Source organism: Vipera ursinii, assembly GCF_947247035.1.
Source record: "Vipera ursinii genome assembly, chromosome: 2".
Lineage (NCBI taxonomy): Eukaryota > Metazoa > Chordata > Lepidosauria > Squamata > Viperidae > Vipera > Vipera ursinii.
In genome coordinates, this window is record NC_139513.1 from 177,511,062 (window position 1) to 177,538,014 (window position 26,953).

The following is a 26,953-nucleotide window of genomic DNA, read 5'->3' on the forward strand; positions in this document are numbered from 1 at the left end:
TTCTGGTTGCCCTCTGGGTGAGATTCAAGGTGCTGGTAATGACCTATAAAGCTCTAAGTGGCTTGGGTCCAGATTATCTAAGGGAACACCTGCTGCCGGCATCAACTTCCCATCGTCCTGTGCGCTCCCACAGGGAGGGCCTTCTCAGGGTGCCGGCGGTTAAGGAGTGCCGGCGGGTGATCCCCAGGGGGAGGGCATTCTCTGTGGGCGCGCCTGCCCTTTGGAATGATTTACCGGTGGAACTTCGGACCGCCCCGATCTGCGTTCATTTCGCCGGGACCTGAAAACCTGTTTTATTGATCTATCAGGCCTGGACTGAAGGGGTTTTAGCTTTTAATATTGTTTTAATTGTTGGGCTTAATTATTTTAATCTATTTTAATTTTATACTATTTTTATATTGTATTTTATGCTGCCCTGTAAACCGCCCTGAGTCCTTTGGAAATAGGGCGGTATAAAAATTTAATTAAATAAATAAATAAATAAATATATGTTTTCAATTAGGTACTCCAAAACTGAATATTTATTGGCACCAACAAGTATATACTCCTAGGTGATAAACATAGAAAATAAGATGACAGTTTAAGGCATTCTAGAAAGTTTGTAATGAAGGTTAGTAAAACCAAGGGGGGTAGAATAGGATTAAAATAGGATGCATTGTTATAAGAATTTGATAGAGTACTATATTTATAGTTTGCAAGATTAGTGCTTGAGTTAGAGACTTGTTATTCTGTTTCAGCCATTGAATGTTTTTCTCAAAATCCAGATTTAGATGTTACTTTAAAAATATTTAAAATGTTTAAATCTTAGATCCTGATACTAGGAGAGAATCAACAGTGTGTGACCTAACCTAACATTGACCTAATCAAGACAGAAATATGCCCTGGCAACATTCTTTTTCTGTGTGCACAGGATGTTGCCTTCTCATCAGCAGCTCAAAACTGAGTGTGTTAAAATAGTATTTTCTTTCTTGAATGTGTCCCTTGGCTGGGGAAAAGAGGCTAAGTGCAGTCCTATGCTGGTGGTTAAAGCACCCGGTTGAATTCTAGTAGCACAATGAGGGGCTGCAGGGCACCCAAGTATGGTATGGAAGCAGTAAATGACATGTAAGTTGCTCACTCCTGCATTAGTAGATTGTAGAGAGCAGTACAGGGACTGCATAAGTAGAAGCTGCTTTAGTTACCATGAAATACTTTCATGTCAACTAATACTTTCATTTATGCATTTACATACTTACATGAGGAACATTTATAGAAAGTATAAAAACTGGGTGAAGCAATGCACCGGAAAGAAGGCAAGGACATATCCTTCAAGGCATAAAATGGACAAATTGGAAATTCACGTCATGCAATAAAAGTGAAAGAAGACCCATTTTAATCTTCTTTCCCATGAGACAACTCCCTAACTGCCTTATTTCTTGTATATTCCTAACCATGCCTGGATTTATTGTGATAAGGAAAAAAAAAGCAGAAAGAGGAAAAGCAGTGGAAAAACAGAAAAAGCTTTCAATTCAGTGAGGGTATTTTCTTGATTCCCCATAAAATTCTGTAAATTAGGCAAGGCAGTGGCATTATACCAGCATAGTCTAGAGGACTCACTTTGATATCAGAAGGATGTGGGATTCAGAGACACTTGATGAGAAGGGGTCACCTTCCCTCCTGAGACTACCCTCTCATAAAATTTACTGGACAAGGCAAGGTTGCTAGATTAATCTGCAAATAAAATAAAACAGGAGAAAAAAAAATTATAGAGTCCTCCTCATTCTAAAACATGCCAGAACCTTTAGCACTGAAGAGGGGTGGCAGCTGAGCTTGCTAGACAGTAACAAGGAAGGGTTTCAAGTTGTGTCATGGTTGGATGGTTTGTTGGGCCTGGCCTCATCCTACTCATCTGTTGCATTATTATTCATACCCTTTATATGTGCCTTAGCAAGAGAAGGGGCAGGCAGATGCTCAGCAGCCAATGACTGGGTGGCCTTCCAATTACTTTCCATGCATGATCTCAAGAAGCAGAGCAGAACAGGTGAGGCAAAGCTGTCTATTAAGTAGTGCCATTGCAGGCTATTCAGTCGAAAGCAGCTGGGAGAGGTGAGGTTCCATAAAGGTGGCCAGGCAGAATTTGTCATAGAGCATCATAGGCCCATGAGTAGCTGTCCTTTACCATATCTTACTGCATCTAATCGAAAAATTTGACTTAAAAAGCACAGAGAGAGGTGTGTTGATTGGTTGTGTAGCTATCATTTTACAGCAACTTAGTATTACACAGATTTTGTTTAAAATGTTGAATCCATTGAACCCATATGAGCAAAAGGAGTACCATAGAGCTAAATGTGCTGATCCAAATGTGATGTGATTAAGGATGGAAAATGAATCCACTATGGATTTCTGTACCAGGAATGTCCTGACCCTATGTCCAAAATGTGCATAAAGAAGCCTATATTTGGAAAAGTTGCATAGAAAAATTTGTATCTGAAATGGGTGCAAGTGAGCATATTGCATCTAATCTTATTTCCTCTATATCCTCTGATCATAACTGAGGTACTAGAATTGGGTGGATGCCACTCAGTCCTGATTTATTGAGACTCTGGCTCATTGAGTGCAATTTTCTATGAGAAGGGAATCAAGAAGCTGCTGTCTTGTATCCTTGAGAAAAAAATTCACAAACATGGCATTAATCTAGGCTGTATGTTCAGCATCACCCCTTTCAATATTCTTTGCACTTTTCTTAGTGGAGGTTGGCTGTGTGCATACATGTAGCATGTAAATACTGCATGCTTATCAAGAAGTTCTCTGTATAGAAATGAGCTGTGTAGGTATGTACATATCATACATTTTGTTAGTAGAAATCATGAAAAATGATATTTTTGAAGGATGTTTTGGAGTCTGTGTTGTTCCAATCAACCCCAATTCTTTCTGAATCTCAACCTTCTTCCACCCCCACCCCAAAAGGTTCTCAGAAATACCGGTGAGGAGGATCTTCAGGCCTGGATAATGTAACAAAAGCCTCTGGAATTTTGCACCTTCACCCCAACAATGGGTAAACCTGGCCCAATCCATTAGCCAGAGAAAGAGAGCAGCTGCAACCAGATTATATCTGCACTAAGTGTGCTTCTGGGCAAGACTTTTATTGTGCAATCATCCTGCCTAATTGAAATTTTAACAGTGTCCAGACAATATTGTGTTTCATTTGTAACTGTACAGTGTTTTCCCACCATCTCTGTCTTTTTCCTTTTCATAAAAATCTGTTTAATAGGAAAACACAGAATGGCTACACAGTGTTATTTGATTGCTAGTATTTAGGAACTGTGCATGTGGGAGTGTACTTATTACTTATCTTGGGACAAAAGAAATGAAGGAAAACTCAGTCATCAGCCAGAGGAATAAGAGCAGTTAGATGATTTCATGTTGTGAACTGTCCAGGAGATAATGTGATCAAAAGTTAAGTGTAAATCATTAAAACAAATAAATAAAATTCAATTAAGCTCAGAGAATATAAATATATAGCCATTTGAAATTTTTCTGTTGTGAGGGAAATCACAATTTCATGTAGGGAGAACATTTTAAAACAAATACAATAGTTATAACTAAAAGGAAAAATAAAGAATTAAGCAGCTGAAGGCTAGTATCCATAATTTTTCATTCTTCTTGAAACTGCACCAGTCTTAAAAATAGAATACTGTAGTATTATTTCCATATTATATATGGGAAGTGCTAAGGCTGTGCACACAATAAAAATTATTTTTAAAAAATTGTAGAAGAGAGAAATATTTCTATCAAGATATTTTTAATTCACAATTTAGTTTCCCATGTGTTACCAGAATTTTCCAGAGGTATTATCACATGAAATAAAGTGGAGACAAATGAATAGAATTGTGCAGCTAAAACCTATGGTGCTTGTGGCATATTTGTCAGAAAACAGTCTGGAATGTATTTGAAGCAAGTGCAAGTTTATAGCATGGCTGGAATGGGAAGAAATCATACAGAAGGTCTGAAACACTTCAGTGATATGAGCTTCAAGAAAGAAGATGTTACAGCAAGTTCTGCTGCAGGACAACATTCCCCATAAGGACAGTCAAACAAAGGAGTAAGCCTAGTATGCAAGGGAGAGGATAATCTGCATTTCTGAAAGTCAGGAACGCTCTTGAAGTCTTCCCAGAAAGTTTTCAGGGGAAGAAAAACAGATTGCACAACAGAAGCAGAATATGTCACCTGAAGGGCAGATGGGATGCAGTTATGCCCTGCCAGAATAGAAAAGTATTGTGGTAAGTTCACTTCTGCAGGAACTGAAACAAATGGGCTCACTGGACCATTGCTTCATAAAATTAGCTATCTGCCAAGAGCAAGAGTAGAGATGTAACAGAAGAAATTCCAGAAGTTCTCAAATCCATTGATAATTATCTTTTCTGGCTAATGCATGTGGGAACAAATGTTATTACAAAGAACAATTAATGTGGCTTTTAAAGGTCTGTGGGTCAGATGATTGTGCTGTTTGCACAAATTTGATTTTGGGGACCATTATCTGCCTCATCTGCATCAGGAATTTTTAATTTTTTTAAGATTGTTCTAGAACCCCATTCAAGAAGTAAAGGTCTAGTGATAGATAACTGTCAGTGTTTGAGTGAACCTCTTTGCTCCTTAGAAACCCATGCCACCCCTGTTTGAAAATTGCTGATCTATATGATACACTGCTAAAACAGGATGTGTTTCATTCACAAGGAGCTGTAAAAATGATTTGGATAAATTCAGTGCTACAAAACAGGTAGGGGATATTTTAAAATTACTTTGATAAACATATTTTTCAAGACTATTCTAGTGAAAGAAAATTATGAAAGATTGCCTCAGTCAAGATAAATTTCTTGACATCCTCTGGGAATTTCTAGAACCTCTACCAGGGAATCTCCCAACAATATACGTGTAGAAAAATAGAGATGATGATGATGATGATGATCATCATCATCATCATCATCATCATCATCTCAGAAATATAGAACTTAATAAATATTGCATAAATTTTGAAATCACGGTGAGCTCTAACTACGTGGTCTTGCACATAGGAAAGTTTCAATAAGAAATTTCTTGAGAAAACCATCAAAGCAAATCAAGGGGTATAAAAAGAGTTTGTTGGGGGAAAGGAAATATTAAGAAAGCAAAGTATAGAAGCAATCACAAACTGATAGAATGGAAGACAAACTCTGCACCAAGTGGAAGATCAAACAGATTCCTGACAAACCTAGCAGACAACTTTCTCTCCCAAAGCACTTGAAAGCAGGACAAGAAGCAATGGATGGAAACTAGGCAAAGAGAAAAGCAACCTAGAATTAAGGAGAAACTTCCTGACAGTTAGAGCAATTAACCAGTGGAATGACCCGCCTCCAGAAGTGGTGAATGCTCCAACACTGGAAGTTTTTAAGAAGAGACTGGACAGCCACTTGCCTGAAATGGTATAGGGTTTCCTGCCTGAGCAGGGGGTTGGACTAGATGACCTCCAAGGTCCCTTCCAACTTCTTCTTCTTCTTCTTCTTCTTCTTCTTCTTCTTCTTCTTCTTCTTCTTCTTCTTCTTCTTCTTCTTCTTCTTCTTCTTCTTATTATTATTATTATTATTATTATTATTATTATTATTATTATTATTATTATTATTATTACTATTACTATTATTACTATTATTACTATCTCATTTGTCTGGGGAAAATGGGAAAAGAAAGCAGAATTGTTGCAGAAGATTCCTTACCCCATGAGATGAGAAGGTAAAAGCCTTAGAAGAGGCTCAGAGTAATCATTTTTTAATTACTCCAAGAAAAAATTGATCTGGAGAGATGTTTTGGAAGGCTTTCAAGGTTCTGTTATATTGCCCTACTAGAAATAAAGATCATTCCAGAAATCAAAATGATCCTTGTTTCCTCAGTTTGCCAGGCACAAAGAGCTTGATACATACAAATAGAATTCAAACTGAAATTGGTACAATTTAACTAAGTTAATTATTTATTTTCTCCTTGAACAGGGCCCTGAATTTCAGCACGTTTCTTGCTAGATGGAAATTTGGGAGGGTGGATATCAATGTGTCAGTGTTTGTCTTTGATTGGGTACCATCCCAAACTAGACATTTATCACGTAAGGTGATATTAATAAGGAACATTTTAAACAGAAATTGAAAATGAAGCTGATCACAAACAAAGAGTATATGCATATTGCTCAGAATTCTAAATATAGTATCAAGAAAGGTAAAAGTATCCAGAAAGGTAAAAATTAAAATGAGCTGAATTTGCCAAAAGGATTAAGACCTTGCTAAACATCTTTTTCTTGGGCCCTTCTTCAGATGTGTTGAAAAGAAATGGAAGAGAAAAGAAGTAGCATATCAGGTTCTCAATAAAGATGGCAAATGGTAATGGATAAAAGAGCAACATTTAATTCCTATTATGGTTCACAGTTTTCTGATACAAAGTTATTGTAAGATCTCTTTTAAACAACAGGTTGAAGGGGTAAGATTAAAGGCTGAAACTGACAATGTTTCTGTTTACGTGGAGGATGCTGTGTTGCCAGCCTGTTTCTCTGCAATTATCAGTATATTTCTCATTTCCCTTGAAAAAAAAATATCCAGAACCAGATGAATCACATCCTATATGCTGAAAGAATTTGTTGATGGCTTGGCCAAATTATACATTAGCCACTGGAAAATCCCAGGAAAGGATAAGATGCCTGCCTGATTAGTTCAGTTTAGTTGTTTAGTTTAGTTTAGTTCAAGTTCAGGTTCAGTTTAATTTACTAAATTTATAAGACCAACTAAAACAATATGACTCTGTAGCATACAACAGAAAGACAAACAATAAACCCAAACAACCAAATAGCATAATAAAAACAATCAAATTTTCTTTTGTCTTCAAAAACAGGAAAAGGGAAGATTGAGGGAACTATAGAACAGTAAGTCTAACATCACTATATGGAAAGGCTCTAGAGCAGACATGTCAAACTCGTGACGTCACGTGATGTCGTGCGACATATCAGAACTTTTTTCCCATTGCCAGCAATGGGATGGGTGCAGTTTCTCCGTGACGCGTCCGGCCTACGGGCCGGCAGTTTGACACCCCTGCTCTAGAGTAAATAATAAAGATTCATTTGTAATCACTTTGAAAACAATATTATTAGCCAAACACAGATATGTCAAAAATAGAGAAGCCTTTATCTCATTTTTGATAAGAGTAACTTTTTAAATAAATTATGGGAATGCTATAGCTTTTTTTTGTCATAGAACGCTCAGAACGGAGTTCCGGCACCTTTTTTAGATGGAACCTTGTAGGGTAGGCAAGGCGGGTTGTATGACGTGTGAGTTCCGGCACCTTTTTCTTTTACAAAAAAAGCACTGGCTTTACTTCAGTAAAACTAACACTGTGCCCCACTGTATGTTAATTAATGATCTAATAAAGTGTAGGATGGATGGCATTTTTTTTAATCCCATTTATATCCCGCCCTTCTCCGAAGACTCAGGGCGGCTTACAATCTAAGGACAAATCAAATGTGCTTAGCAGTAGCCTTCATTCTATGTATATGTCTGCTTATTAGGGCTTTCGCCCCCCCCAAGCGGCATTATTACAAAGTCAGCTTATTGCCCCCAACAATCTGGGTCCTTATTTTACCTACCTCGGAAGGATGGAAGGCTGAGTCAATCTTGAATCAAAAGGTTTAATCAAAATTAAATATATTCATATCTGGTTTTAAAATTATAATCAGAGAAATTCATCATCAATTAGAATGCAGTATTAGGTGGGACACCAAAAGTTTCAGTTCTGAGTTCTATATTCCTCAAGATTTTTATTAATGACTTGTATGAAGAGGAGGTAGGGATGGTTATCAAATGTGTAAATTACATAAAATTGGGTAAAACAATTAGTTTCCTAGAAAATTTAAAAATGTGTTGATAAGTTAACCAAAGTTGTTGAATGAAATAGGGGATATCTTGTTTGATGATGTTACTCATCAAAAAAGTTCTTCAAATATTCATTCAATGCAATCCAAGTACAAGTCAGTTCTATGAAGGAGCTTCAAAAAAAGGTAAATGTAATTTTAGGTTTCAAAATGCGTCCAGAAAAGTATACTTTCCAAATTATGAGAAATAATTGTTTCATTTTATTCTGTGTTAGTCAAATCCCATTTCAAGTATTGTTTAGTTCTTGGCACTACATTAGGATACATTCAGACAAAATGGAACAAGAACACAGAATAGAAGTGCAAATAATCAGAGTAACTTTTGAGACTAAAGAAATGTTTAGTCTGGAGAAGGTTAAAGGGGGAATATAATACCTGAAGTGATGTCATATAGAAGAATGTCAGAACCTCATGCTTAAAAGAACATCTTGCAGAAGAAGAAAACAATCTTCTGCTTGTTCTTCCCACTCCTCTTCAAAAGAATTTCCTGGTTGTAGCCTAAAGATTCTCCCATTTAAGTTGCTGCCAGATCAGGATCTTGTCAACTGCCCCATTTACTCCAATTCCTTCCCTCCTTTATTCATTTTAAGCCAGTTGTACACTCTGAGATAACTTCACCATTTGACTGTTGTGCATTCAGTGCCAGATATGAATCAAAAAGCAATAACACAGGCAAAAGAAATTTAGTACCCTAAAAAAAAACCACCAGCTATTAGACATAGTTCCTGAGCCTTCCATTTTAGCAATAGCTTTGGAAAATGAAAATGAAATATTTTGTTGTGTAGCCGGTTCTTTGCAGGCATTGAGCTACACGGAATGTTCAAAACAGCAACATGCTTCATTGAAGGTCAAACAGAACAGAAGCAACAAGGGAGCTGCTGCGCAATTGGCGGATAGGCGGCAACCAATAGGTTTGAAGCATAGGTTTCCCGCCCAAAGACCTACTTAGCTGGCTGGAGACAACCAGTCTGGGCTGGCTAGCAACCGTTACAACATACACGTGAACTAGCACTTAGTAATTGAATGCAAGCAAGTAGCAAGCAGTGCAACCAGAGCAAACACTTTCAACATATACAAAAGGCCAATACATTACATATTTGACTTCAACCTTGCCTTCCATTCTAGAGTTGTTTTCTCTCTCCTTCCTTCCTTCCTTCCTTCCTTCCTTCCTTCCTTCCTTCCTTCCTTCCTTCCTTCTTTCTTTCTTTCCTCTATTTTACTGCAAAGGGATATTGAGTATCCAACAGTCATGAATCAAGTTCTAAAATACCCTGAAGAGTGTTTCTAGGCTGATTCTTACCCGCTGACTTCAGTCTCTTTCAGTACCCTCAGTTAAGTTTTTTTCTTCAGTTTTTGGAAATGCATCTTGTTGAAAATCAAACATGAAGCACAATATAGTGCATGTGTGTACTTTTAAACGAAGAGTCCCCAGATAGTAACCTTTGCCTAAAATGGCAACCATGGCCACTTTTCTATATCTTTCTGTAATGATATTAAAGAAGGGGCAACTGCCTGTGGACTGGGTGAGATTGCCCCTTTCTCCTTCCCTGCCTATTGCTTGGGCAGAGGAGATTTACCAGGCCTGTGAGGGATAGATAAAGAGCTCAGCAAAGTGTTTCTTCTGCAGGGGCAATGGGTTTGTTCATTTGTTCAGCTGCTGCCTCCTGATAAGGCTTTATTTTGTTAGATAAAAGTACCTCTGAGGCTAGGAGATCACAGCTTTGGGGAAAAGACTCTTAAACCAGTTTGAGGAAGTCATGGCATGCACATACATATACATGCACACACACATGTACATGCACAAACAACAACCCAATTGCCAGAAAAACCATCAAAGGCAAAGGGATTTGTCTTCTTTCATGTCAGATGGGGGCAAAGTGGAGTGCAGATGGAAGACTTTGAATTGTAGAAACCCACAAAAGATTATGGGGACTCTGAGTGTTATGATGATGTTGATGGTGTATTTTGAACCTGAAAAAGAATAGTTTGTCTGGTCATTCCAAGACAGCAATCCTAATATAGTCCTTGTGGGCATTTCTGGACTAAATTTAATTTTATGGAGATTTTGACCAAAGAAGTGGCAAGTGATTTTCAATTCCCTCTCAATGAGAAACCCTGAATTGGAATATATTGTTAAGCCATTGTCAAACTATATTTTAACCCTCAGTCTTTATTCTACATAGTGTATATTAAACCTGAGCTACGTACTTTACCCAGAAATGCTACATCATAGTCACAGTATTACTTGAAAAATACCCAGGGTATTTCTGAAAAGTCTGCTCCATTCTATTTTAGACTATTGCCTGAATTTAATATTTCATTTTAAAAGACATTACTTGCAGACCCATTTTCTTATAGAATTATAAGAATTGCATACAGAGCCCATCCCTAATTTGGAAACTTGTTCCTAGGTTCCCATAATCTACCTAATGGCCATCAAAATACTGAGAAAAAGGAAACTTTTTTTTGGCTTTGGACATTTCTTTAAACTTCTAAGCATTTTATTTATATTAAATAGTAAATTCATGTAACAATGCAGTAGTTTGGACATACTATTTTGATGTCTTACGGTACCCTCTCTTCCTAGTTGTGTTTTTAGTACTGCATGGCCACTATTTGTAGTGATATAAAGCCTGTCTTAGTAGATGTGTGTTATCAGCATAGCAATGGTGGTTAAAGTCTGCTGCTTTCATTCACATTTGATCTAAGTAGCTGTCAGTTAATTTCTAGTCTTCATCTGGATAAATATTCTAGTTGAACATACTTAGGTTTTTTTTAATTAAGCTGATTTTCAATAGACTAGCTCTGGACAAAAATGCCATTCAAGAAATCTGCCGTCATGAGGAGGCCTTGGTGCTCTCTGAGCTTAGTTGCTTTCTTGCATTAGTTTTATTGCCCAAACTAGGTAACATTATCAGTGTTAATCATCAGTTCTCATGATCTAGTTTGTATTGTAGTTTATTGTTTATAAAAGGCTGTTAAGGGATGTTCTAATCTATGAGGATTTGAAATTTGGGACCATCAGGATGCATAGAAAGCTTAATTCTATATCACTTCTACTTCCCTCACGGGCCAAAAAACCTTTTTAGTCTTTTGATGTGCAGTCAACAATAGGCTGGATAAAGACCACAACTTTTGGATGAATACAAAAAAATTCCATTTAGCTAAGGAGATGTTGATTGGAAGTGTCAGTCAATCAAATCAGATGGACAGCTTATTTAAATGAGACTGCACTGCAAGTCTGTAATTGGAATACGGATTAATACCAGCTTTGAGAGGGCCACTGTGTCCTGTTGTGACTGATATCTATCCTGCAACACAAGCATAGCTAGGACCAGCTGTTTCAATAATCTCTAGGACCACATTAAACTAACCCTTAAGGTGACATGCTGCTGACTGGTTGTTCCTGAGTTTAACTCTGAATACTGTTCATCCAGTGCTTTTTTTGTAAAAGAAAAAGGTGCCGGAACTCACACATATCATACAACGCACCTTGCCTATCCTACAAGGTTCCATCCAAAAAAGGTGCCGGAACTCCGTTCTGAGCATGCTATGAGAAAAAAAGCCCTGTGTTCATCACTTTAAAAGTCATCAAATGCCTTGCTGTCTGAAAGAATTCTTTTCTTGTGTCCTTCTCCAAGTCCTATGCAGAACTTTCTGTCTCACTGTTCCCACTAAGAGCAATGCCTTTGTCATCCTGCCTTGAGATGCCTCATAGAAAAGTGGTCGCACATTTCTTCGATGTGTGCTTTTAATTTGCTACTATTTATTGATGTTGCTTTTAGATTATTCCTTAGCATTAATGAAAGCAGTTATGATGCATGAATCTGACCAAATGCATCAGGGTTCTCTTAAGTGCATTTTGCCCATTTTTTTTCTATCTGTCTCCTTCAGCTGGCTATCAGCTGTGGCAGCATTTTTAAACTAGAAAGAAAAAACAAAAGTGATGATATATTAATTCTGAAGCAAGCTTCTCTCATTTACAGTGCTTAAGAATTTATCTTCCATCTATCCCTGGGATAAGCAATACCATACTCCTCTGTCTGTGTGTCAGTTGCTTGCTGCCGGCATTGTGGGACGCACTTAGCCGCCAGCACTAAAATGGCTGCCAAGTTTTAAAATGGCTGCCAACAGTTGCAAGGCTGGAAGGGAACAGTATGCCTTAGCCAACTGTGGAAAAGAAGGGAAAAGAGAAGGAGGGGGGTAGGGGAGAACTAAGTCTGAAATATTTCCTCATTCTTCCCCAGCTGTTGCAGAGCAGGAGGCATATTTCCTTTCTTCTTTCTGCTTTTCTTTGATGCTGATAAAGGTAACCTTGTATGGCACTGTTGATGTAGCTAACCTGAGTTCTGCAGCTAGTGACCTACACTAAGTTAGGACAAGCAGCATGAGACAGGTGATCCTAAAGCACTGTTGGATAGGGCTGAAACATTTATGTTAGCCAACCAATCAAAATGCCTTCTGGCATTTTATTTCAGATGTTCTTTTCCTTCTAATGGATTTGTGGAAATTGATGTTTTTATTAGGGCTACCATACCTGGGCTGCAGAAATCCAGAAAACTACTAAATAATAGGAAAGAGTCACAAATTGTCTCTGACTCTTTGCTACCATCTAGTGGTTACCTGGATTTTGACAGGAGACTCAGATAAGTCTTGTACAAAACATATTTCACAGACTCTGCCAAGGGCCTCTATGAGTCTTATCCTCCATTTGGATTGAAATATGACCTGTATTTTAACATTCCACTTTCAGAAAAATACATTTTTTATTAAGCAAGGGTCTTAATCTTCCAATTAGCAAAAGAAGTGATTCCATATTGAATTCTAGGAGACGTACTTGTTTAGTATAGACTGTCTCTTTATTCTTTAGCATAGAATTCCTTCAAGAGATTATGTTGAAGAGGGGATTTTGGCATGTTCAGAACAGGAGAAGTGCCATGTGCCAGAATTCTGTTTTTCTCCAAATAGATATGACAGGAAGCTGGAAACCCTAGCAAGTATAAGAAGAATTAGGGAAACGAATCCAAACATCCTGATTTTGAATTCATTTTTCTAAGATAACCCTAATTTTCACTGATTAGAATCCTCATTAGACATAAAATATTATAAAATATTGCTTATATAGTAATTTATATTAGATGATTTTGAATATGTTGCCTATTTCTGAATATCAGTCCCTTATCTGATACATTACATCTTCAAATTATTTTTCCTACTTTAAAAATATAGGCAATCATTGCTGAACCCCAAAAAGGACATGTATACAAATATTCCAGGCAAATTAGTACCTCTATTTAAAGCTACTGATAAAAGACATAATATATAGTTATGATAAGTGGCTACCATTAGCCATATCCCTCCATTCATCTGCAAATCCATTTTTAAAGCTATCAAAATGATACATTTTACTAATATGTTTTATAGTTTCATTTTGCTCTATAAATGTTTTATTTGATCTCATTTAAATATCACAATATCAAGTTTAGATGATCTCATGAATTCTAGTGTTATGGACTAATACGTTCTGACTCCCTACTTTCCCCATATTATGCAGACACTATGAACCTTTGTTACATCCCCCTACTACATAATACACATAGAGATCTTTTCTGATATTTGGGATAAGAAGACCCAAATCTTAAAACTTTTCCTCATAAGGTGTAGGTAATCCTCAACTTATGATGACAATTTTGTAATCATTTATAATGTGGATGCAAAGCAAATCACTGTGGTCATTAACCTAATCACATGCTTGTTAAGGAAATCACATGGTCATTAAGCAATTTCAGCTTTTCAAATGAATGTTTTTTGCCAGAAACTATTTGACAAAAATAGTTGTCAATCATAATCAAGTGACTACAGGATGCTGCAACTAGTCAAATGCAGGCTGGTTACCAAGCAACTAAACTGATCATGTTACCATGAGGGTGGTACGATGGTTATAACTGCAAGTACAGATCATAAAGCAAGTCCATCATAACTTTGAACCATCATTAAAGAAATGGATATAAGTTGAGAACTACCTGTAGTTGCTCCATCCTGTTAATTATTTTGGTTATTTTTCTGGCATTTCTTTTCAGTGACACAACCTAATCTTGTACACAATATTTTGAGTATGCACATGTATAGAGTTGTGCAAAGTCATTGCTAGGATGTTGTCTTTATCAGAAAATTCTTTCCCATCTTTCCAACCCTGTATACCATTTTTATATATACAGTATTATAAACATATACCATATACTGTATATAGTACTCAAAGCATTTCTTAAACTTTTTGATGCTTACAGAATCATAAAAGGTTGCTTGGTAATATTTATCCATGTAACACAGAAGTCATGCTGATTAATTGTTCTTATTGTCAGGACATTTTCCTTAGTTCTAGGTTGGATCTCTCTTTGATAAGTTTCCATCTGTTACTTCTTGTCCTATCCTCAGGTGCTTTGGACAATAGATTGACCCCCTCTTCTTCATGGCAACCCCTTAGATATTGGAAGACTGCTATCATGTCGCTCCTTGTCCTTTTCTTCATTAGACTAGACATAGTTTAGACATAGGCACGCACATATTTATTATAGTCAAGCACTTGTCTTCCAAATTTACCACATTAATATGCTTGAAGGATATTTCAGCAGAGGGACATTGGGTTGGACAAGCACTGTTCAATGTTTAGAATCTTTTCAGGTCTGAGAGTTATTAGATGATAATACTTCAGGAAAAGCCATATTTAAGCCATAATATGGCCTTGTTTGGATTAGAGAAATATTGTACATTTTTTTAATAAAATTCTTATAACAGTACAATTTAAAGGCTAATACATACTGTTTTACCTAATATTGTAAAAGGTCATTAAGACTTCTCAACTGGATAACACAGAGAATCTCCACCAATGATACACATTTTAAATGATTTAAAAGCAGTATACACGTGGTGGCTCAGTGGGTTAGGACGCTGAGCTTGTCGATCAGATGGTCGGCAGTTTGGCGGGTTGAGTCCCGAGTGCCGCGTAACAGAGTGAGCGCCTGTTACTCGTCCCAGCTTCTGCCAACCTAGCAGTTCGAAAGCATGTAAAAATGCAAGTAGAAAGATAGGGACCACTACGGTGGGAAGGTAACAGCGTTCCGTGCACCTTTGGCATCTAATCATGCCGGCCACATGACCACGGAGACATCCTCGGACAAGCGCTGGCTCTTCGGCTTTGAAACGGAGATGAGCACCAGTCCCTAGAGTTGGAAACGACTAGCACGCATGTGCGGGGGAACCTTTATCTTTACCTTTATGGCCTTGAGGAACTTTATGCAATTAAAGAAAAAGCTGCCAAACGACACTACAGGTTTTATGAGTGCAGAATCACTTCAGTGTGGTAAAGGTAGCAAAGGAAGCTGGAGGAAATAATGGAGTTGCTTCCATATTTGCAGGTGATTATTCTGAGAGCACAGAAGTAATCCTTTTTCGTCTGCAATTAGAGGGGATATACACCATTCACCTGTCTGCCATCATTTTGTAAAATAAAACATTGACTTTTTCTTAAAGCTATCCTGAATCCAAATCATGTCTGTTTTATGAAATGGCTGCCTTCATATTAAATGAATTCCAGATACATGTGAAGTGGGTATGGAGGCAGAAGAATGTGTGTAAAACTGACCAGTTGATGTTAGGAACTGTTCATTGCTTGTGGATTGTAACAGCTCAAGATTTTCTCCTAGCCAAACTTGTATCTGAACCTGGGTGGGATTGTGGGGAGAATCAGAGAACAGAGAGAACAAACTGCTCAGATAGTATGAAAAGGAACAAAAGGTAGCATAAACCAAATTGTTCTTTAAATTGGATTTTCTCCCCCTCCCTTTTACTTGATTCATGGAGGCCTGCTATTAAAGGAATGAGTTTGCTACCATCACATACAGGCTGGTTTTATGCCCAGGTATTGTGGCTTACTCACAAAATCAGGATTTTAAAAAAGCCATTAGGCAGAATGAAGTGACTGCTTCAAACCAAAGATGCTGGGAGATATGGTGCCAGTTCTCTATCCCACCACCATCTCTATCTCCTAAATTCTCAGATGTTCACATCTGCTGGAGGACTGTTGGGAAGCACCCAGCCTGGCAGGGAGGAGAGAATCAAGCACAGAGCTAGCCTGGAGTCACCAGGCAACTACAAAAGTGCTATGTCCAACCCATATGAAGTTCCTTGGAGCCTTATCTAATTGTTCCGAAGAATAGGCTGCCAGACTGGGGAAATTCCTACATTATAGTCAGAACATAATAAAGTAGTTAGCTCAAACTCTGTATGTATGGGCCTGGTTGTTCACATTTGACAAGGACAGAATTCTAAATACCATGTGCTGCTTGCCTTAGATACCTGAACAAGCCAATATCGTGGATAAGGAAGTAAGTAAGATTCAGTTATCTACCCAGTTGTACATATGGACTTGGAGAACATAGTAGGGCTATCAGATGGGGTTCTAAAAATCTAGATGACCAGTAGGTGATAACAAAGATACAGAAATATTAGCTCTTGCTTCCATCTATCAGCCATCTGGATACTTACATCTCTGATCTGATAGCACTAGGAAGATTTATTATTTGTTTCAAATACCAAAGACAGCATATATAATTATTACATTGCACTTTGAGTAGAGTGAAGTCTACTGTATCTTATATGCACCTATATAGAAATAAGTTCCAGTAGGTTTAATGGAAGTAGGTATAGGATTGGAGCCTAACATTTTGCTTTATTTCAGTACAATAATTAAAATCCTGTCTTCCTGCTTTTTATCTTGACTTTCATTGTGGAGGAAGGAAGTAATCAACATCTTTTCCTTCTTTTAATTAATTTTTATAGATCTAAATAGTTCAGCTTATTTTCCCTGCTATTTAGCATGCATTGCATATCTTCCAGTTGCACAAAACTTTCCAACATTATAGGAAGAACCTGGGACTTGGCACAATGGAAAATATGCAGTGTACCCATTATTGTTTGATGGGACATTCAGATTATTTCCTAAGTCACTACATCTGGCAAACCTTGGGATAAACTTGGTGGAGGAGTGAATCAAGACTTCCTGTACTATAGGTTTATTTATGGTTATAAGAGGTAAAAGGACTACCACTTTATATTGAACTGCAATATTGGTATGATATTTATATATTCATTAAATTTATATAGCCACACACCTCACGAGAAGTGACTCTGAGCAGCATCACATAACAGCCTTGAGAGATAACAGAGAAGACACTTTTTTAATTAAGAAAGGTAGAGAAAATTAAAATACCCATTTCCAACTCTGCAATTCTCTCTTTTTTGATGTTACAAATTAAACAACCAGGATTTCAATTCTTAAACTTTTTCACATATAATTTGGCTTTCAATCTTTAATAAGATTGTCTTTAGTGGGTTGCATCCATTTGCCATAAAAATATTTCTGTTTACCCTTTTATACTTTGAAATGGATTACAAGCTGATCCTTCAGCTATATGGCATCCAGATTTTTATTTGTCCAGTGAAATCTGCCATAAATCAGAATTTTATTTCCTATAAAGTTCTAAGTCTTGTCCAAGAAAAAGTCATGATAATGTATGCCTCATTTAAATCTGGTGTTGTCAGCACAAGAAATCAAAATATCTAATTTGCTCATAGTATTAATACTAGCCTTACAGATTACACAGTGTGCTCATAATATGAAAGCTGGAACAGCCCCATAGGCCAAAAATAATTGCAGGGCAAGATTGACAAGCAGGTAAGATGGCCTGCTTCAAGAGATGGATTTGGGGATATTATATGCATTACAGGCAAAAGATCAGTAATTTTGTTTATATCTTTTAACACAAGATTGTTTGAACAAAAATGTATTATTCCATATGGTATATAATAAATAAAGCAAAATGCCATATCTACTAAGCTTTTCTGTTATTTTCAATGGAAGTAAAAATAATATCAATAATTCTAGGGATGTCCTAGTAAATATATGTTTATGGGAGAGTATTCCTTCTTGACTCCCATATTATAAACTTGCAAGGCTAAAATATGGGGAAAAATTGTTTTACATCTCTGTATTTTACAACAGAATGTCAAGAATCTGTGTTTAATAATGGCAATCAAATGTTTCCCAAATTTCTTTGGGAAATACTTGGGAAAATTCTGGAAAAGATAATCAAGCAGCAGATTATGAGGATCTAGAAATGAACAAAGTAATTACCAGAAGCCAGCATGGGTTTTCTGAAAACAGATCATGCCAGACAAACTTACTGCCTTCATTGAAAAAGTGACTAAATTAGTGGATCAGAGAAAGGCTGTGGATATAATATACTTAAGACTTCAGTAAGGCACTTGATAAAGTAGACCACAACCTACTTCTTGGTAATATAGAACAGTGTGGGATAAACAGTAGCAGCACCATTGGGATTCTTAGTTGGCTGACCAACTACACCCAGTGTGTGGTCCTCCATGGAAATACATCCACATTGGGGGAAGCATGCAGTGGGGTGCCTCAAGGTTCTGTAGTATGCCCAGTGCTCTTCAACATCTTCATAAATGTTCTAGATCAGGAGTCCCCAACCCCCCCCCCCAGGTCCATGAACCAGTACCGGGCCACGGCATGCCAACAACAATTTAATTCTTTTTTAATATTTGTATTTATTTGTATTTTATTGTTGTTAGCTGCCCTGAGTCCTTCGGGAGATAGGGCGGCATACAAGTCTCATTATAAATACATACATACATACATACATACATACATACATACATACTAAACAAACAAACATACAGGTCCACACAAACAAGCAAAGCCCCATCTGTGGGATCTAGGCAGCACACAAAACCATGCACCCTCCAATCCGTGGAAAAATCTCTCTCCATGGAACTGGTCCCTGGTGCCCAAAAGTTGGGGACCTCTGATCTAGATGAAGAGATAGAAGGACAGTTCATCAAATTTGCAGACTACACCAAGTTGGGGGAAATTACTAACACTTAGGAGGATAGACTCAAGATTCAGAAGGACCTCATAGAGTTGAATATTGGGCTCTAGCTAACAAAATGCAGTTCACTGGTGAGAAAAGTAAGGTACAGCATCGAAGCAGGAAAAGTCAAATGTATAGTTAAAGAATAGGTGGTACCTGGCTCAACAGTAGTAGCTGTGAGGGGAATCTAGATGTCCTAGTAGAACACCACTTAAGTATGAGCCAGCAGTGTGCTGCAGCTTCCAAAAAAGCCAATACAGGGATAGCACCAAGATCACAAGAAGTGATAGTACCACTTTATCTTGCACTAGTGAGGTGAATCTGGAATGCTGCATCCAATTCTGATCACAATTACACAGAAAAAAAGAGCACAGAGAAGAGCAATAAATATGATAAGGGATTTGTAGGATAAATGGTACAAGGAACAGTTAAGAGAACTAAGTATGTCTAGCCTAAGGAAAAGAATTAGAGGTGACATGATAGCTGTCTTCCAGTACATAAGGGGCTGCCATAGAAAGATGGGGGTCGACTTATTCTCCAAAGTTCCTGAGGGTAAGACAGAAGCAGTGGGTGGAAGCTCATTGAAGAGATATCCAACTTGGAACTAAGGAGAGCTTTTTGACAATGAGAGCAATTAACCAATGGAACAGCTTGCCTCCTGAAGTTGTGGTTGCATCATCATTGGAGGTTTTCTAGAAAAGATTGGACAATCATTTGTCCTGGATGATATAAAGTCTCCTGCCATGGGCAGGGAATTGGACTAGAAGACTTCCAAGGTCCCTTCCAGCCCTATTACTCTAAGATTCTAAGTGAAGTGAAGGAAAACTGAAATTTTAGAGCAGCTCTTTCACTGAGTATGAAAAGTAGCAAAGTAGGTGATGCAATAAAGCAGGGCCCAACTTTGTCCACCATTTGCCTCTGATTCTTAGTTCCAACAATATATTGATGACGGGTTCTTTTTTCTTTGTGTGTTTTAGAATCCGGACAATCAGACAATTCAAACCAGCAAGGAGATGCGGACATTAAACCACTGCCCAATGGTGAGTGAATCACTGCTCAAAGTTGGATTCTATGCTCAATATTCTTATATTCCATTTTGAATTTTTTCCAGTTTTCCGTCCAATATCTGTTTCTGGACCCAGGTGAGGATGAGTAGAGAAGGATCAGAAGTCACAGATCTTTGTAGTTTGATATGGAATTCTTGAGAAATAAATGTAGGGGCAAGAAAGGTAGTATTTGTAACCTTAGAGTGGGAGTAAATATGCAGATTTGAAATCAGGAACCAGCCTTGAATTAAAACCGATAAAGAGCAGGAAGAATGGGATTCAAAGCTGAGATTAAGATACAACTCACAAAAGAGACAAAAAATAGAATTAGAATTTCTTTCTATCTAGCCACAGAATAGCAAGCCATTTCCAGTCTCCAATTGCTATAGACTTTCATATTCTACTCCATTCTCATGACCCGGTCTGTGTCTGCCTTCTTCTCTTTGCAGGGCATTTGACTTTCCAGGACTGTTTTGTGACTTCAGGCGTTTGGAATGTTACAGAGCTGGTGAGAGTGTCACAGAGTAAGTTAAGGCAACTGAAACTGCAGGATTGGTGTGGTAATTATAAGGTGATGAGACTCGGGGATGCACATGTCCTCTTCGCGGCATCTTTGCAGGTTGTAAAATTGCTGAGAACAAGATAGGGAGAGCTGTGATTATGGCTGTACTGGTTCTCAAGTGCTTCTAATGAAATCGGTATGTATCTATTTAGATAGATGTCTTCCAAATGCATACCCCTTACAAGGAATTCTGAATTCATTAGCATTTATTTTAGAATTACTTCTGGTTTCTCCCTCCCATCACTTAGTACATTAATAAATAGTACATTTTGAACAAAGAAGTAACTTCTTGACTTGTCAAGGAGTTGTTGTGAACATGGTGGCTCTTTTCAGGTTACTTTGGAACAAAACTTTTATGGGGTAGGAGGCACATCTAGACTGTCATTTTCCTGCATTTTTCCATTCTTTCTCCTGTTAAGGTGCAAAGGATGGAATAGCTGCACAGTGAACTTTTATTGAAAGTGAGATACTTGGAAAATTTGCAAAGTCTTCTCTTCCATCAAACAATCTCTTTTTCTCTGTCTTCTAACATGAATATTAAAATTATTTCCTGACAGAAAGGTACAAGATATTCAGATATGTAGAATCAATAGAGGTGGATGCTGCTGTACAAATGGCAACTGCATGCTGACCCATGCTCTGAGAGCAATGAACCGAATCAACCCCACCTTTAAGCAATAGGGAGAAAGCAGAACTATTTAATTCATTTTCACCAGGAACAGATGGATTACAACCCAAGGTTCTCAAGGAACTGGCAGACGTGATCTCAGAACCACTGAACTATATTTTTCAAAGATCCTGGAGCACTGGGGAACTACCAGAGGACTGGAAGAGAGCTGATGTAGTTCCCATTTTCAAAAAAGGGAAAAAATAGATCCAGAAAACTACAGACCTATCAGCCTGACCTCAATACCTGGGAAGATTCTGGAAAAGATAATCAAGCAACAAAACAGTGAACACCTTGATGCGAACAAAGTTATCACTAAAAGTCAACATGGGTTTGTCAAAAACAGATCATGCCAGACAACTCTTATTACATTCTTTGACCAAGTGACAAAACTAGTGGACCAGAGGAATGCTGTAGATATAATTTACTTGGACTTCAGTAAGGCATTTGATAAAGTAGATCACAACCTACTACTTGATAAGATAGAAAAATGTGGGTTAGATAGCATTACCACCAGATGGATTCATAGCTGGCTGACAGGCCGTACTCAGCGTGTGGTCCTCAATGGAACCGCATCTACATGGAAGGAAGTGTGTAGTGGGGTGCCCCAGGGCTCTGTTCTGGGCCCAGTGCTCTTCAATATCTTCATTAATGATTTGGATGAGGGGATAGATGGGGAACTCATCAAATTTGCAGACGACACCAAGCTGGCAGGAATAGCCAATACTCCAGAAGATAGGCTTAAGATACAGAAGGATCTGGACAGACTCAAACACTGGGCACTATCTAACAAAATGAAATTCAATGGTGAAAAAAGTAAGGTTCTACATTTAGGCAGGAAAAATCAAATGCATAGGTATAGTATAGGTGGTACCTTGCTCAATAGTAGTAACTGTGAGAGGGATCTCGGAGTCTTAGTAGACAATCACTTCAATATGAGCCAGCAGTGTGCTACAGCTGCCAAAAAAGCCAACACAGTGCTAGGCTGCATTAACAGAGGGATAGAATCAAGATCAAGTGAAGTACTAATACCACTTTACAATGCTTTGGTAAGGCCACACTTGGAATACTGCATCCAGTTTTGGTCACCACAATGTAAAAAAGATGTCGAGACTCTAGAAAGGGTACAGAGAAGAGCAACAAAGATGATTAGGGGGCTGGAGGCTAAAACATATAGGGAACGGTTGCTGGAATTGGGTATGTGTAGTTTAATGAAGAGAAGGGTGAGGGGTGACATGATAGCAGTGTTCCAATATCTCAGGGGCTGCCACAAAGAAGAGGGAGACAAGCTATTCTCCAAAGCACCTGAAAGCAGGACAAGAAGCAACGGATGGAAACTAGTCAAGGAGAGAAGCAACCTAGAACTAAGGAGAAACTTCCTGACAGTTAGAACAATTAACCAGTGGAACAACCTGCCTCCAGAGGTGGTGAATGCTCCAACACTGGAGGTTTTTAAGAAGAGACTGGACAGCCATTTGCCTGAAATGGTATAAGGTTTCCTGCCTGAGCAGGGGGTTGGACTAGATGACCTCCAAGGTCCCTTCCAACTTTATTATTATTATTATTGTTATTGTTATTGTTATTATATCAATTGTTCCTAAGAATTTGTTTGTAGACTGTCTTTCTCAGCAAAGAATGCTGAGTGATGTAAGCTTAATAAACTGCAGGAAAGTTACCTCAAATAAAAGGAACACTTTAACACCGAAAGCTTTGTACCCAGAGAAAGAGTTCAGGAAATTGTATCTTTGCTGTACTGAACATAATTCCTCAATTGATCCATCTAAAATTCTAATTTGGTGGGTCTAACTCTAATTGATTTAAAGAAATATTCAGTCTCCAAACCAATATTTGCTGACTTATTTTAAATGGCAGAGTAAGATCCCAAAAATGATATATTTAAGTACTCTTTGCTATTGTTCATGAAGATATCTCTAGATACTTGGAAGTCATGCTGTTGTTGTTTTTTTAATCCCATTTATATCCCGCCCTTCTCCGAAGACTCAGGGTGGCTTACAATCTAAAGCACAAATCAATGTGCTTAACAATAGCCTTCATTCTATGTATATACCTGCTTATTAGGGCTTCCCCCCCCAAGCGGCATTATTACAAAGTCAGCTTATTGCCCCCAACAATCTGTGTCCTCATTTTACCTACCTCAGAAGGATGGAAGGCTGAGTCAACCTTGAGTCTGGTGGGATGCGAACCTGCACTAATTGCAGGCAGCTGGTGTTACTTAAGGAGGCATTAGCCCACTGCTCCACCAAGGCTCTTTTACTTTCTAACACTTCTTAATTTGTTTATGTATGTGATTTTTTCTTGAGTTTATATAACTGAGAAAGTAAAATCCAGCCTTCAGTGCAAGGATTCTCTTTTCCTATTGCTTCTGAATGAGGGTTTCTGGAGATTGTGAGAGCCACAATGGATAGGTTAATGATGCACAGTAGAGGACATATCTTTTACATAAGCAGGGTCCACACTCTGTATTTTCCTGTTTCTTCTTTGTTAGTTTGTTTAGAGTGATGACAGAACTATTGGGGAGTTCAACTATGTTAAGCCTATTTTATATATAAATCACCAGGACCCAACAGATTACATCCCAAGGTTCTGAAGGAGCTGGCAGATGATATCTCAGAACCACTGCACCATATTTTTCAAAAGTCCTGGAGCACCAGGGTAGTACCTGAGGATTGGAAAAGGGCTGATGTGGTTCTCATCTTCAAGAAAGAGGGGAAAAACAGACCCAGGAAACTACAGACCAATCAGTCTAACATCAATACCTGGGAAGATCCTGGAAAAGATAATCAAAAAGAGATCTGCAAACAACTAGAAGCAAACAAAGTTATAACTGGTAGCCAGCACGGGTTTGTTAAAAACAGATCATGCCTAACCAATCTTATTTCATTCTTTGATAAAGTGACCAAATTAGTAGACCAGCGAAATGTTGTGGACATAGTATACTTAGATTTCAGTAAGGTATTCGACAATGTAGACCACAATCTACTGCTTGGTAAGCTAGAAAAAGGTGGAATAGACAACATCACCACCAGATGGATTTGTAGCTGGCTGCCAAACCGTACTCAACAAGTAGTCCTCAATGGTACTACATCCACATGGAGAGAAGTAAGCAGTGGGGTACCACAAGGCTCCATCTTAGGCCCAGTATTCTTCAATATCTTCATTAATGACTTAGATGAGGGAATAGAAGGGGAACTCATCAAATTTGCAGATGACACTAAGCTGTCCGGAATAGCCAACACTCCAGAACATAGGCTTAAGATACAGGAGGATCTGGACAGACTCAAACACTGGGCGCTATCTAACAAAATGAAATTCAATGGTGAAAAAAGTAAGGTTCTACATTTAGGCAGGAAAAATCAAATGCATAGGTATAGTATAGGTGGTACCTTGCTCAATAGTAGTAACTGTGAGAGGGATCTTGGAGTCCTAGTGGACAATCACTTAAATATGAGCCAGAAGTGTGCTGCAGCTGCCAAAAAAGCCAACACAGTGCTAGGCTGCATTAACAGAGGGATAGAATCAAGATCATGTGAAGTACTAATACCACTTTACAATGCCTTGGTAAGGCCACACCTGGAATACTGCATCCAGTTTTGGTCACCACGATGTAAAAAAGATGTTGAGACTCTAGAAAGAGTACAGAGAAGAGCAACAATGATCGGTGGACTGGAGGCTAAAACATATAGGGAATCATTGCTGGAATTGGGTATATGTAGTTTAACGAAGCGAAGGGTGAGGGGTGACATGATAGCAGTGTTCCAATATCTCAGGGGCTGCCACAAAGAAGAGGGAGTCAAGCTATTCTCCAAAGCACCTGATAGCAGGACAAGAAGCAACTGATGGAAACTAGTCAAGGAGAGAAGCAACCTAGAACTAAGGAGAAATTTCCTGACAGAATAATTAACCAGTGGAACAACCTGCCTCCAGAAGTGGTGAATGCTCCGACACTGGAAGTTTTTAAGAAGAGACTGGCCAGCCATTTATCTAAAATGGTATAGGGTTTCCTACCTGAGCAGGGGGTTGGACTAGATGACCTCCAAGGTCCCTTACAACTTATTATTATTATTATCATTAAAGATCTTGACAAACTGGAAAAATGGGCCCTATCCAACAAAATAGTTTTAATGTGGAGAAAAGCAAAGTTTTACATTTAGGCAGGAAAAATCAAAGGTACAAGTACAAATTAGGCAAGACCTGGCTCAAAAACGGCAACTGTGAGAGGGACCTTGGAGTCCTAGTGGACGATCACTTGACTATGAGCCAGCAGTGTGCAGCAGCAGCCAAAAAAGCTAATACAATCCTGGGATGTATAAACAGAAGCATAGAATCAAGATCTCGTAAAGTATTAGTACCGCTTTATAAAACCCTAGTAAAACCACACCTGGAATACTGCAACCAATTTTGGTCACCATACTACAGGAAAGATGTTGAGATCTTGGAAAAAGTTCAGAGAAGAGCAACTAAGATGATTCAAGGCCTGGAGACTAAAACATGAAGAATGGCTGCGGGACTTGGGTTTGGCTAGTCTAAAGGAAAGAAGAAACGGGGTGACATGATAGCTGTGTTCCAGTATTTGAGGGGCTGCCACGAAGAAGAGGGCGTCAAACTATTCTCCAAAGTACCAGAAGGCAGGACAAGAAACAATGGTTAGAAACTGACTAAAGAGAGAAGCAACCTGGAATCAAGGAGAAACTTCCTAACAGTGAGGACAATTAACCAGTGGAACAGCTCTCCTTCAGAAATCGTGGGCACTCCATCACTGGAGGTTTTTAAGAAGAGACCAGACAGTCTTTTGTCTGAGATGGTATAGGTTCTAGAAGACCTCCAAGGTCCCTTCCAGCTCTATTCTATTCTATGGCTTGCAACATAGCTTCTTGTTTTTCACAACCTCAAATTGACATAAAACAATATGATATTAATTTTTAGTAATTATGATCAGAGATTCATTTCTACCATTGCCAAATCCTAATCCTCTCTATTACTATATACTTTTTGTGCAATAATATATATTGATACAGAGTCCTGTTAGAGAAACTCTGATCTCTTTAAGCAGGGAAGCCCTACTTCTGTGCAAAGAGGAAATTTGTTTTAAAGTCACTTGACGTATTTTCAGATGTCTTGGTCTGTTTCTTTTTCTTCTCAGGCCGAGTGATAGGCCGCATTAGGGAAAATTTTCATGGTATCTCCAATCTCTCTTCTTCCACAGATTCTCTGTTAGGATACCTCAAATGCTGCCTAAGTCAGGATCCATATTTCACTTTGAAGAAAAAACTCCTCCCCTCTTTTTTTTTTTGCCTTGCTTGTTCTGCAACCCAACTATTCTTCTCAGTTACCACTTGAGTTTTCTGACTTTTTTAGCCTTAGGCCTGTACATAGATTTTCATTTGCTGTTGCTATTTATACTATTTCTACTTAGCCATTTGCTTTAACATGCATTCTAATCTTTTTAATGAGCTAATTAATTCCCTGCTAGAATTTGTTTGCTAATTTCTTCCAAAATAAATAATTTAAACCCTTGTCTTTTCCCTCCTCTCTCTCTCTCTTTCTCTGTAATTATTTACTATTTTTGAAGAGATTGCATTACTGAGTAAATTAAAATGCAATGTTGCCAGTGTTAAGACATCTGAACGTTTATGATCATAATGTAGTCTAACTAAAAGATATGAGCAGATAAAGTAATCATAGTTATTTAATTTACTGTGATATTTCCACCACAATTAAGATTCATTTTCCGTGGAGGCATCAAACTGATTTTGGCCATCTCTATTGATGGACTGAGGTCACAAAGGAAAA

General features: G+C 38.1%; 1 protein-coding gene across 1 annotated transcript in view; it reads left to right on the forward strand.

Annotated features, from left to right (window-relative positions):
• Positions 1–26,953, forward strand: part of NFIX (nuclear factor I X) — a 261,782-nt gene that overhangs the window by 168,159 nt on the left and 66,670 nt on the right. Inside the window, exons 4-5 of the mRNA XM_083355813.1 lie at positions 19,845–19,907; positions 20,363–20,437. Of these exons, the coding sequence (XP_083211939.1) occupies positions 19,845–19,907; positions 20,363–20,437 (138 nt within the window). The remainder of the gene's footprint in view (positions 1–19,844; positions 19,908–20,362; positions 20,438–26,953) is intronic.